Source organism: Physella acuta, unplaced genomic scaffold (assembly GCF_028476545.2).
Source record: "Physella acuta isolate Inbredline_101_S28 unplaced genomic scaffold, ASM2847654v3 ptg001278l, whole genome shotgun sequence".
In the NCBI taxonomy this organism is placed as follows: domain Eukaryota; kingdom Metazoa; phylum Mollusca; class Gastropoda; family Physidae; genus Physella; species Physella acuta.
In genome coordinates, this window is record NW_026732793.1 from 10,495 (window position 1) to 23,579 (window position 13,085).

Here is a 13,085-nt window from a genome sequence, read left to right on the forward strand (position 1 = left end):
CAGTTTATTTGTTAAAACTCGCACATTGTTCTTACTGATCTTATACACTTCCATTTTTATGGAAAAAAGGCATTGCTAGTTTTAGTTTTATTTCTCAATTTTAATTATGAAAAATTCTGTTCTGACCATTCTACAACTAACCTATAGATTTCCCTAATTCATAAACAAATTTGAATGAGTATCTGTTATACAAGACCAAGAAGATAAATTTTGAAAAAAAATAAATAACACAAAATAATGCCACAAAACAATGACATGATGAATCAAGGCCAATTAAGTTGTTCAATGTTTTTTAATGGATGGCAAACAAAGAAAAATGATTTACAAGCGCAGTTACTCAACACATTGTAAGAAACCAAATTGTTTTGTATATAAATAAATTTGACACAGCTAAAACTGAGCCAAACAAAGTCCCCCAACACTACCAGACTATAAACATTGTGTGAAATATCTGAGTGTAAAGTAACAATTGATTGGAACATAACTGAACACCTAGGGAATACTGAAGATTCTATTAGGTATGGGTGGCTAGTAAATGCAGTATTTTCTTCACGGCTGGTGAACCATAGACGTGGCAAGTGATTATAGATGTGGTGGGTACTATGTGGATGTGGTGGTTAAAATGTGGATATGTTAGGTAGATGGATGTCACTGGTGAAATTTATAAGTGTGGCAGGGAATTAATGAGTGTAGCATAGAAAAATGAACAAATTGTTTTCTACATGACTGAAATGTTATATTAGCCAATTCAGCTATTGTCTGGATAATTGAGAAATGTTAATTGAATATGTAGACTAGCTTTAAATGGGATTCATATAAAGGGTATTTATCAAGAAAAAACCTGTAAATTAAATTTTTAGTGAAAGTGTTTTTGAAAAAAAATTAATTATTTACATTAAAAAAATATTTCATAAATTGAAGTCTACAAATTAAACATTAGTTTTTTTCACAAAACAGTTTAAGTGAATCAATAGGGGTAACAATATTGTATTCACAGAGCTGGTTTAAAGCAAAACAACAACTGTTGACACACGTAACTTATCAGTGATGACCTGTTGAAAATAGTCACTAGCTTTTACACCAATTTTACCAACAATATAACCTATAACACAATTTGTTTGAATGTGAAATTTAACATGGATAATGAGATGAGATCTTTAAAATTAAAACAATTACTATATTAACATTGATACTCAATTTGCTTGTCATGGATTCTCAGCTGGTAAATTAGGATTGTTCGATTAATTAATGTAATTAAACTTCATGTAATGTATAATATCAGTTGGAATGAGGGAACAAATATTTGATTACTTGTATATAAAATGATTACCTTTAATTGAATACAATAACATTGTAGCTATGGGTGGGTTAAAGAGTTGTGATCATACCTATAATGGCTGTATTTGTAACTATACACTATGTAACACTTGAAATATGTACGAATTGAAAAACAAATGTTTAAGATCTTTAAAAAAAAATGCTATAGTTAATAAGTGAATGACTTACAAAATTCAGGCTATGAGAAAGTGGTGAATAAAAAGCTGTATTTGATTAAAAAATGAAGGTGTCAAGCGGAGGATTTAAGAAACATAACATTGACTATCAATGTGTGGACTAAAAAAAAAGTTATGTACTTCCAACCAAGCATAAACAGAGGCATAAACCCATCCAACTCAAGAAAAATGTTGCATAAATTGCATATAAAAACTGACTTCATTTATTGCAGAAGTTTTTTCCCCACCACTAGAGGCAGAAGGGTAGAGAAAGCTGAAGGGACATGTTTGAATTAATATCTGATATAGAGAACTGGGAACACAATGAGCTGCATGACCTTCTTTTATGAAATTGTTTTTCATAAGAGTAACAAACAAATTCTTAAATTAAATGCAAGTAGAACTTGTTTTTCCATTTTGGAATTTTTTAAAAATAAAAACAGTAAAAGTATTTTTTTGCATTAGGAACATAATTTTTTAAATATTGGTAACAATTTATTTATTAGGAACAGAAGTTTCCTTTTTATTGTTCATTAGTAACAGAACTTGTTCAGTAGTAGCAGAACTTTTTTTTGCATTGGGAACTATTTCCTTTCTTTGAAACACAAGAATCAGGCAAGAAACTTGACAAAATGCATAGAACAAAAATGACCTACCCAGATACATTTAGTTGGACAAGTCAGAGGTGATCAGGACCTACATGAGCTGCTTTGACAGTCTAGCTCTCCAGCAACAAAGTTTAAAAAACAACTCAACAGCTCATATTAAGGCTGTTACAATCATTCCGTTTTAAAATTTAGTGTAAAAATGTATTCATATTTTTTTTAGCAAAAGATAATGGATTAGACTAATGAAGACCTAATGAAGTTATCTACACAATGGCACCTACTTGGCACACAGATGATATGAATAGTTTACAATGCATACACATTTTTACATACATTACAGAGATTTCATTACGTGATCTTGAAACAAGTCAGAGTCAGAAACAAGATATTGACTTACAAAGGTAGATAAGAAGTGCAGGTAACTTGGTCATGTGGGAACCAGGTGGTTGTTGGTTAGACATCACTAAGTCTCACCTGATGGAACAGGTTCAACCCCTCCCCCTCCCCAAATCTCCACCTTGCTCTCACCAATACCAATACAACTGGAAGGTAATTCTACATCTAGTTGTTCAAATCTACTACTGTAAGACTTTAAATAAAAGGGGGTGGTTGCCTTGAAAGTTTTATTTGACAAGTGTCAGGAGATAGCCAGAACAAATCTTACGAAACAAACCTCAATAGTCATGTTAAAAAAAGATAAAAATCAAGCATTGTCAAACATTGCATGGTTAAGTAATAAATTATAGTCATATATCATTACAAATACAGACAGGTTGGCTATAAATGTACAAAAAACAAAAAAAAAAACTATAATACAAAACTCAGTTCAAAATGGCACACTTCTATACACCAATGCTTTAATACTGCACATGGGTCAAAGGTCATGTTACAAAAATAAAGACTGTCTTAGACTTACACGGCATGCAACTAACTGGTCTGAACCTGTGGACAGGGATTCCAACATTAGATTATTTAAAAACCAAGATATAAAAAATCATTACAGCTGATAACTATGTAGAAAACTATATTAAAATCTTTCTTAAGGTCTTTTGTTTCAGTTACATAAGAGCTACTTTTTAAATTGCTTTTTTTATAGCTACATTTAAAAAAATGTAAATACCTTTAATTAATTACACTATAAATTGTGGTTCAAAGCTACTGTTTTGTGGGAAATATTTATGGGTGTTGGCTTACGAGCCAGATATTTTGAAACAATTTTATTTGGGTGCATTCAGTAGCTAAATTGTCAGATTTGCTACACTTCCAAGATGGACAATAAAATCTCAATATGAACTGTAAAAAAAAATGTTCCTTCATAAAGCTAAAGGGGTGTGTGTGTGTTCTGCATTTGGAAAAGTATATACAGCAGATAAATGTTTGACTGCTTTTGTTGAAAAAATAGTAATGAAGAGCGGTTTTTATATCATTAGTCAACATTCCAGAGACTTTAATAAACCTGAGTGAAGCACTAGGTAAAAATATATCAACTTTACTATTTAGGACTAAAAGCCATGAGTAAAAAAATATATCTTCAAACTTTCATGGATCAAAAGCCCTTTGTGAAAAAAAAATTGACTTTCAATTTCCAAGGACTAAAAGCCCGATGTGGAAAAATATCAAGTTTATCTGTAATGCTTAAACAGCTGAGCAAGATTTTCATGGACAGAAAAGTTACACTAGTTAGTCCTACAAAACAGATGAATGAAAAGCAAAAACAGGGTGGGTTTTTTAAAAATAAAGTGGCTAATTTGTAATGTGGATATCAGCATAGTTATAGGGTGAGCAGGGGACAAACTGGGTAAGTCTTTGTACATCGTGAATATGCAGCTTAATATTAGCGAAAACAAAAAAAAAGAAGCCACTACTCAATAACTACAAGCGATTCATTGAATCAACATTTGCTGAAGATCAGCACCTAGAGCTTTGTTTTGTTCACAGACTACACGAAAGATTCTTATTTGAACATGGGGTTTGTAGTTGCTAGAGACGTAAGGCTTATTGATTGGTAGTTAAGTCAATGTATCTCTAGCCATATTTAAATTCTTGCAGAAGACATCCTTACTGAGACTAGCCAAGAGTAGTCTGTGAATTCTTTTCAACCAACCACCAATTCCATTTTAGCTAAATCCTGATCTATCTCAACTTTACAGGTAAAGTTTGAATCAAAATGTGTAGATGTAAGAAACACAAACCAAAGCTACAGCTGCTTCTCAAATGTTCATTGAATGACTCTCCACAGCAGTCTAAAAAAGGGGAAGCAAGTGTACAAGAGGAGATAACTCTGACCCTCATCAACACAGATTTACACCATTTTTTTAATTGTTATTAGCTGTGTAATTTATCATTACAACATGATTGATTAAACACATTAAAAAAATCCTCCTCAGGTGTAAATCTTGTGTGATAAAAGCCAACAGGTGCACACGTTATAATATGTATCTTTTACAAATATACGAGTCAGAATTTAACTCTTTAATTTATGATACATCTATTTCCAGAGTTAAACTAAGACAGCCACAGTGTGAATTAGTTTAGCTTATAGAAAATAGAGATTTTGTTTTCTTTGAGCTGTTGAGATCTTTCATTAGGCGAAGTGACTTCCCTTGTTTTCTATATTTAGAACAGAACTAAAAATATAAACAAACTATGAATGAATGATATGTCAACAGAATATGGCCAAATAGACAAAAAGTCTACACTTAAAAATAGCTAATGTTAATTTTAAATATCTATAAAAACAAAAACTTCCCACTTAAAGATGTTTGTTGAAGATAATTTGAACACGTTATTTGAAGTAAACTGTTTTAGGTTGATAACTAAACAATCACTTAGCAAATATTTCTTAGGAGTTTCTTAAAAAAACTAAGATAAAAAGTCTTTTCAAAAAACGTAACACCCTGTGAAATATCAAACCGAATCTAATCCTAGTGGATAAGTTTGGATGGATTGTATAGTAGCCCTGGATATTCAATCACTGTACATAAAAATGCTCAGCAGTAATGATACGACAACATGAAAGAATAAATCACCCATCTATTCAGACAAAAATAATAATAAATAAACCCCACCTACTCAATGGACAGGGTAAAAAAAAAATTTAATTAAATTTGTTATGAGTGTGCATGGCATGCTGGTTGAAATAAATACACATTATAAATTAAAGAAACATTTACAGTTTTTGCCTTAAGAGATGGATATTTTTTTTAAACAAATGACGACAGTCAGAAGTGTCAGTAGCTTTAAAACATTGTAACTTGTTAGTCATTGGTTTCTCTGCCTCTCACATATTCAATCTCTAAACAATATTTACAAATATACTCAAACGGTGATACTAGTTTAAAATGTTAAAAAAAAGTGTAGAATTAATATTGTTATATGGTAATTATGCTTGGAAAAAGTAAAAAAAAAGTATTTGCCTCATGGATGTAATACTTGGAAATGTAAGTTTGTTTTTCCTCTGCAAATATTTTAATTTGAACAATGTGTTATTTGGTCAAGTAACCATTATGTGGCTGGCTAACTCACTCAATATGTTGTACTAAAACAACCATAAGGTGTTAGAGTCAAGTACGTTACATTTTTAAACTGCTGATTTATATACAAGTGCCATGACAAGTATTTCAAACATTGGCTAATAAATGCAGTGCAGACCTAATTGTTTATAAAAAAAATGAAAAACTCGATCGTCAAAAATTATTGCTTTAGTGGGTAACCAAGTTAATCATGACAGACAATAAAAAAATAAAATAACAAGCAACTTACTCAGTTGTACAATATTTTACTTTTAAAAAAAAATCACTTTCTCCCTAGCCAATACTACAGTAAACAATCTATTAGAAAACCAGCCACATCTTTAGTTGAGCAATTACAATTAACTTTCAAACTAAACTTCTAACAGTCAATCAAACAAACATTCGACAAATTACATACTGTAAAATTAGAAGTCAACTAAATCTAGTATTAAAAAGTGAACACTTTCTTATTCTAATAAAAAAAAAGTCTGGTTTCTTCACAATGACTAAAGAGAAGCATCAAATTTTATTTTACAAAAGATTTTTTTGTTGTCAATCAATAAAATATAGAAATCTGATTTCTACAAAACAAAAAATAATTTTTATATATTTATTGACTAAAATCAACATATATACAGTGGTCCTTTAAATGTGCACAGCCAATCGGATTTGTTGTAGTTATTAGATTAAAAAAAAACGTGATTTTGTCACACAACTTGTGTACATAATTCAACACAATCAATCATCCATTTCTCTTGTTTGATAAGGGCTGACTCATCTCTATAAAGGCAGTTCAATAAGTGATAGAGATACAACATAGGCAGCATATGAACAGTGTTGTATTGGCAAAATGAGGATCTGTCAAGCATTTAATATGGTGAAATGTAACAAAATCATGTGATCATAGATAAGTGTTTTCACCTCTCTCTTTGCTAAAATAAAACAAATGTCATATTTAAAAACATCACTTCTCATTCACAGCCTTGAATTGCATGCTAGTAAAATACCTACAAATGTTTAACCCTGTGAGTGAGTAGTGGGTATGTGGATTTTAAAAAGACAAAAAAACATACAGTTGGGCTTTCATAGCGTCTTTTAAAGTTACGTCCATTGCTATTTTACACAATTTAAAAAATGAACGTTATGTTAACTTCTATTATACACAGTTAAAAAAAACTGTCTATGTGACCTAGGATGGATGAAATGAACCAACTAAAATTCACATCAACGGTAACAAAAATCAGCTTCAACTGATTGCAATTGTTAGGAACTTAACCAAACAGGAAATAAAAATGAACTAGAATGATGACTGAAATAATAAAATCAACGATATGGATAGACTGGAAGTCCCATCAATTCGGTAGCTGTCACCAGCAACACTAACATGATCAAGAGGCAGGCAACTGCTCTCAACAGCTCACACAACTGTCATACTGCAGACTGTTTAGGGTTGGTTCCTATAGCAACAAGGGCAGCTACTGTAATGGCCACTCTTGAGATTCCTTTCTCGTCAAAGATATCATGAGGCACACAGATCTGCTCCTGGGAGGTAGAATAAAACCATCAGAGTTCAGTGACAGAGATGTCTTCATTTAAAGTTACAAACATTTTTTTTTCAATACATTTAAAAAAATATTTTAAACAAATTTTAACAAATCACATGGCTTAACAAGTAGTCACACCATAAGGTTACATTTTCTACATTTATAGACATGTTGATACGTGAAAAATACCTTTTCGTTAACATAACTGTGTTCATAGTAGTATTATAAAAAGCATTACAGCCTGTTGTAAAATAATTATAATAAAACACAAACAATGCAACCATCTGCTACCTATCTCCCACACAACAATTGGTAAGTGATGTGTGAGTATACAATATCAGCATCTAACCTTTTAGGCACTAGTGGTTATGAAAATCAATTAATTACTACCATTACATATATTCAGTGAACTATCAAGAGTAATCCAATTTGTATTGCAGAGGTATCAGTTGATAATTAACCTAAAAAGCCTAATGATACAATTCATGAGTATTTTTAAGGCAAAAATAATGTACACACCAAAAAAAAGCTCGCAATATTTTTTTGTTCATTGAAACATGTTGGTTCTTTCTTTATAAACTGTTTAATTATCACCACATCACATACAGAGAAAATATATGAAAGCACTAAAAAATTGTTTACAGCCATAGTTCAACTGGCAAAAAAGTGTCAAGTTTTAGCTAAATCACATTGTCAATCAACAGCAAAAAAAAATTTAGAAACTTTTAAAACAAATTGAAAGCACATTCTTAATAGAGCTTAATAAAGTACGGTGTGATGAAACTATAATTACACAATTTAGCTCATCAAGCAACAGTACAAGTGGTTAAATCAAACAAATAAATACATTTAATACATTTTGTATCACATAAAATGATCAGAAAAATATACATTTACCGGGAATGTTATAGAAAACATTTTGTACACAATAAATGCTGATACAGTTCATGAAAGTCAAGTTAAAATTACAAACAAAATGGATGGAAGAAGCAGGTACACAAGGTTAGAAAAATGAGAAAAATGCAAAAGTTGGCAACATAAAAATCCTTGGGCTCCAGACGAGGGAAGCGCAGCAAGTGGTGAACTGTGTCGGCTACAGCCATCAGGCGCAGTCCTTCTATGATGTCGTCTGACTCACACAGGTTGTCCTGCAATACATGCACAGTGTGTACGCCAATTGTCACAGGTGGGCTGACGCTGGAGTAGGGCAGTTACTGGTCAGACTAGGGTAGGGCATGTACTGGTCAGACTAGGGTAGCTGGTCAGACTAGGGTAGGGCAAGTACTGGTCAGACTAGGGTAGACCAGGTACTGGTCAGACTAGGATAGGATGTGGTGGTCAGACTAGGGTAGGGCAGGTACTGGTGAGACTAGGGTAGGGCAGGTACTGGTGAGACTAGGGTAGGGCAGGTACTGGTGAGACTAGGGTAGGGCAGGTACTGGTGAGACTAGGGTAGGGCAGGTACTGGTCAGACTAGGGTAGGGCAGTTACTGGTCAGACTAGGGTAGGGCAGGTACTGGTCAGACTAGGGTAGGATGTGGTGGTCAGACTAGGGTAGGGCAGGTACTGGTCAGACTAGGATAGGGCAGGTACTGGTCAGACTAGGATAGGGCAGGTACTGGTCAGACTAGGGTAGGATGTGGTGGTCAGACTAGGGTAGGGCAGGTACTGGTCAGACTAGGGTAGGGCAGGTACTGGTCAGACTAGGGTAGGGCAGGTACTGGTCAGACTAGGGTAGGACGTAGTGGTCAGTCTAGGGTAGGGCAGGTACTGGTCAGACTAGGGTAGACCAGGTACTGGTCAGACTAGGGTAGGGCAGGTACTGGTCAGACTAGGGTAGGGCAGGTACTGGTCAGACTAGGGTAGGATGTGGTGGTCAGACTAGGGTAGGGCAGGTACTGGTCAGACTAGGGTAGGGCAGGTACTGGTCAGACTAGGGTAGGGCAGGTACTGGTCAGACTAGGGTAGGGCATGTACTGGTCAGACTAGGGTAGGGCAGGTACTGGTCAGATTAGGGTAGGGCAGGTACTGGTCATACTAGGGTAGGACGTAGTGGTCAGTCTAGGGTAGGGCAGGTACTGGTCAGACTAGGGTAGACCAGGTACTGGTCAGACTAGGGTAGGGCAGGTACTGGTCAGACTAGGGTAGACCAGGTAGTGGTCAGACTAGGGTAGGATGTGGTGGTCAGACTAGGGTAGGGCAGGTACTGGTGGTCAGACTAAGGTAGGACATGGTGGCTATTGGTAAGGCATCATTAGCAGTGGTTAAATGTGGGCAGGGCATATTGGCCAGTAGTTCTATGTGGGTAGTGCATACTGTAGCACTAAGGTAGAGTGTGATAAAGCAAAGAATTTTTCACCTTATAACAGGTTAAAATCATCTTTGAAAATATGTGAGACACATGTTCTTTTTATTTTAGTCCATTTTCTAAAAAAAGTCAATGTTCTATATGGAAAATATTAAAATACATAGCCAAATGAAATTAAAAAAGAATATTATTAAAAATTAGTTTAGGACCAATATTTTAAGACAATATTCTCATAAAAAGCATAAGAAAATTCAACATTCACCTTTACAATGATGAAGTATATATAAAAAACAAAGTGGTACCACTCAAAGAAAGACTACTTTAATTTTCTACTGAGATCACAGGTCCTCAACTTGTATAAATGGGTCTAATTAAAATATAAATAGAGAAGACAGAAAAAAAAAAGATTTTTTGAAAAACAAATAAATTATAACTGGAAATACTATAGAAAAAAGTGTACAACATTGTGGCGTTGAGAACCTGAGGATACTATAACCACTGGATACAGAATAAATAAAAACAACAAAAAAAAAAAACTAGAAGGAATTTCCAAAATGCAAACTATTGTTCCTAACATATTCAGTTATTAATAAGATAATAAATGTTGGATCTATTTAAAAAAAACAAAACAATATAGGTGGAAGGAGGTAAAATAAAATAAACATAAAAAATAAAAGATTTAATGAACTCTTACAGAAAATGATTTTGAAATTTTATTGCTTAACTTTCAAGATTAGGTGATTCAACAAATGAACTTTCATTAATGACTAGCCTACTTCAGAAAAGCAAAAAATAAAACTACAAAAACCCTTCGAAAAATCAAATAGGCAAGTTTTACTATTTCTTGTCAAGTTTATTTGTCCTATTTACTTCAAACTTCCTGTGCTATTATGTAGATTTTTTTCTTTATTTTTTACATCAAAAGCAAAAAGCAGCTTGTAAGCCATAATATGATAGAAATTTACAACCAAATAGTTTGTTCAAAGGCTCTAACTTTATTATACAGTGTTGCAGTAGGTTAAAAATATGAAAAAAAAAACTTGAAACATTTACAATAAAGGACTTGTACAAAAAAAATGATAAGCTAACACAAAAACACATTTTTCTCTTTAAAAGTAGCAATCAGAAGATATCTAAAAGTTGTTTGTTATAGAAAAATTAATAAAAAAAAATTACATTTCAGTTTCAAAATGTAAGGAATGATTTTTACAAAATAAAAAATACAACTTACAATTGACAAAACGTTTTGAAATTAAAACATTTATATCTTTAAAAAAATCTTATCACCAGCTATTAATTAATCCATTTCCCTTTGTAAACTTTTACAAGCGTAAAATTATACCAAACAGTATACATATAAATTCCTTATGTGTGACTACTTGAAACCAAATACACTTAAACAATATTATTTAGCATAATGACAATAATGAAACATAATAAACAGTCAAACTAAATGATCATCCAGAAGACTTGAATGTGAAAATGATGTGCTTCAGTAGGAAAGTAACAACAACATGCAGAACATTAGATTCAACAATTGTAACAGTAAAGGGTCAACCAAACCTGGTGTCACACAAGTGCAAATAGGGAGGGGGAGGTGAGAAAGAATACAGTTGGGGAATTAATAATAATAATAATAATAATAATAATAATAATAATAATAACACAGAACAGAAGGATAGCAATATCTTGTTATTTTTTCTTAAAAAATGATACAAAGTAGGCTACATAAATATTGAGCAAATTTTTTTTAAGGGGGTGAATTTGAATGCCATTATACCAGAGAGGTCTGGCTCACTGCAACAAGTACAATGCTGTGGGTTGGTGGAGATGCTGTGTGACATCATTTATGGTTGGCCAGATAAAACAACTGCCAAAATTTCCATTCATGGATTTTTTTCCCAGTTGTTAGTTTGTTCAACATAATTAAGTCAGCATTTTAGGCTTCATTTTTTGACACCCATATAAAATTCTCCATTACAATATAGTGCACATACCTGATCGACTCCTATCTTCTTACAAGCATCCAAGAAATTGTCTACATTTCTTCTACATTTGGCTAGTGTCAGTTTAGGCTGTGGAATGATCACAATTTTAAAAACTTGCTGAAATCTGCTCATCAAGATGTTTAAAAATGTAAGTACGAAAAATATTTTTAAGTGATGTTAATAATATCCTTTTTTGGTGGAAACTATTGTAAGTTTGAAAGGAATAGTAATGACTAATGTATAAAGGTAAATAATAAATGGATAAATTTAACATTTGATTTAACAGTTAAAATGTTAAGTGATATGATAAGATAAAATGGTTACAGTTAAAATATAAAACTGAAACACAATAGGTACAGCAAAGGGAAGCTACCCCACTTTCATAGCATAAATTTGAATAAAGTAATAATAATAAAAAAAAGATTACTTTAAATATAAAATATAACAATGCCCAGAGTTTTGGGAAATATATAATTCTAGTGTATTCAATAAGAACAAATGTAGACTAAAAATGTACTGACTTTTGTTACTATTTAAATGGTCTTTCAACTTTTATGCCATTATAAATAAATAAAGCATGTAAAATGCTGGTAGGAATGAGTTTAATTAATAAATGGCCACTGAAAATACAAACAGCTAAGATTATAAAATGGAAACAGTTAAAATGGATACTTACAACAGCAGGAGAGGGTACATGGATACTTCCTACAGATCTAGGACGTATCTGGTTGGCCAGATGACAAAGGACCACTCCATCTCTGAGTGCCTCTGCCAAATTGTCTGGCAGTGTCACTCGAAGCCTTGTCTCTATAGTCTGATATGGGAAAACAATTATTTAATACAGCATAATTTTCTCTCCTCTCCAAATACTTCAAAAAAGACTTTGCTTATTAAAACATGGGTGAAAAAAAATAAAACAATATTCATAAAGTATTTCCTTTTTTTAAATAAAATTTTATCTTACTGATGAAAATACTTCCTTTTTAAATACAATATTGGAAGCATGACACAAACATTTGCAAATATCCTCTCACACGATTGTAGCAAGAAGCATCTTTTTTTAAAAACTATCTTTCCATAACACTTTTAAGTATTTATTTCTTCCCTTAGGGGTTCTTATGTAATGCTAGTCAAGTGATATGAATGATAAGTTGACGAGCATTAGAATCAAAGTATAATGTATACTTACTTGTCTTAATCTGTCCATCTGTTCAGCTTCCTCTCTATGCATTTCCTCTCTTCTCCTCACCACACCAGGATCCTCTATTGTTTTTGGACCTATAAAACAAACTAAATGTTAGTATTTTACATATCTGTGACAAAATGTCTTAGTATACCTAACAGCTCCCCAATGTAAATAAATATTAGAGAAAGTCTAAGTATAAATACGAGCAGCAATGTGCTAACTTTGTGAACAAAAAGGCAGTCGGGAAAACAAAATGACTGTAGACTCACCCACACGTCCTCTCCCAGAGCCGAAGTTGTTGGTGGGGGGTCTGGTTTGGATTCGTCTGTTTGTATCAACACTCTCAGGCACTCCTGGTTTCTGTATATTCCATTCAAATGTAATTAGTAAAGTTTGTTGGCTGCGTTTTCAAGAATTATAGGTTAACAATATTAAAAAGGTAGGAA

At 32.7% G+C, this 13,085-nt stretch overlaps 1 protein-coding gene across 8 annotated transcripts in view; it reads right to left on the bottom strand.

The window, feature by feature from the left end:
• Nucleotides 1-273: 273 nt before the first annotated feature.
• The window catches only part of LOC131957907 (leucine-rich repeat and calponin homology domain-containing protein 1), a 30,306-nt gene continuing 17,494 nt past the window's right edge, over nt 274-13,085 (bottom strand). For all 8 annotated transcript variants that reach the window (XM_059322747.1, XM_059322744.1, XM_059322742.1 and 5 more), the window contains 5 exons: nt 12,909-12,999; nt 12,643-12,731; nt 12,130-12,267; nt 11,463-11,540; nt 274-7,155 (listed from right to left, as the gene is read on the bottom strand). In XM_059322747.1, the coding sequence (XP_059178730.1) occupies nt 7,042-7,155; nt 11,463-11,540; nt 12,130-12,267; nt 12,643-12,731; nt 12,909-12,999 (510 nt within the window). In that variant the 3' untranslated portion in view covers nt 274-7,041. The remainder of the gene's footprint in view (nt 7,156-11,462; nt 11,541-12,129; nt 12,268-12,642; nt 12,732-12,908; nt 13,000-13,085) is intronic.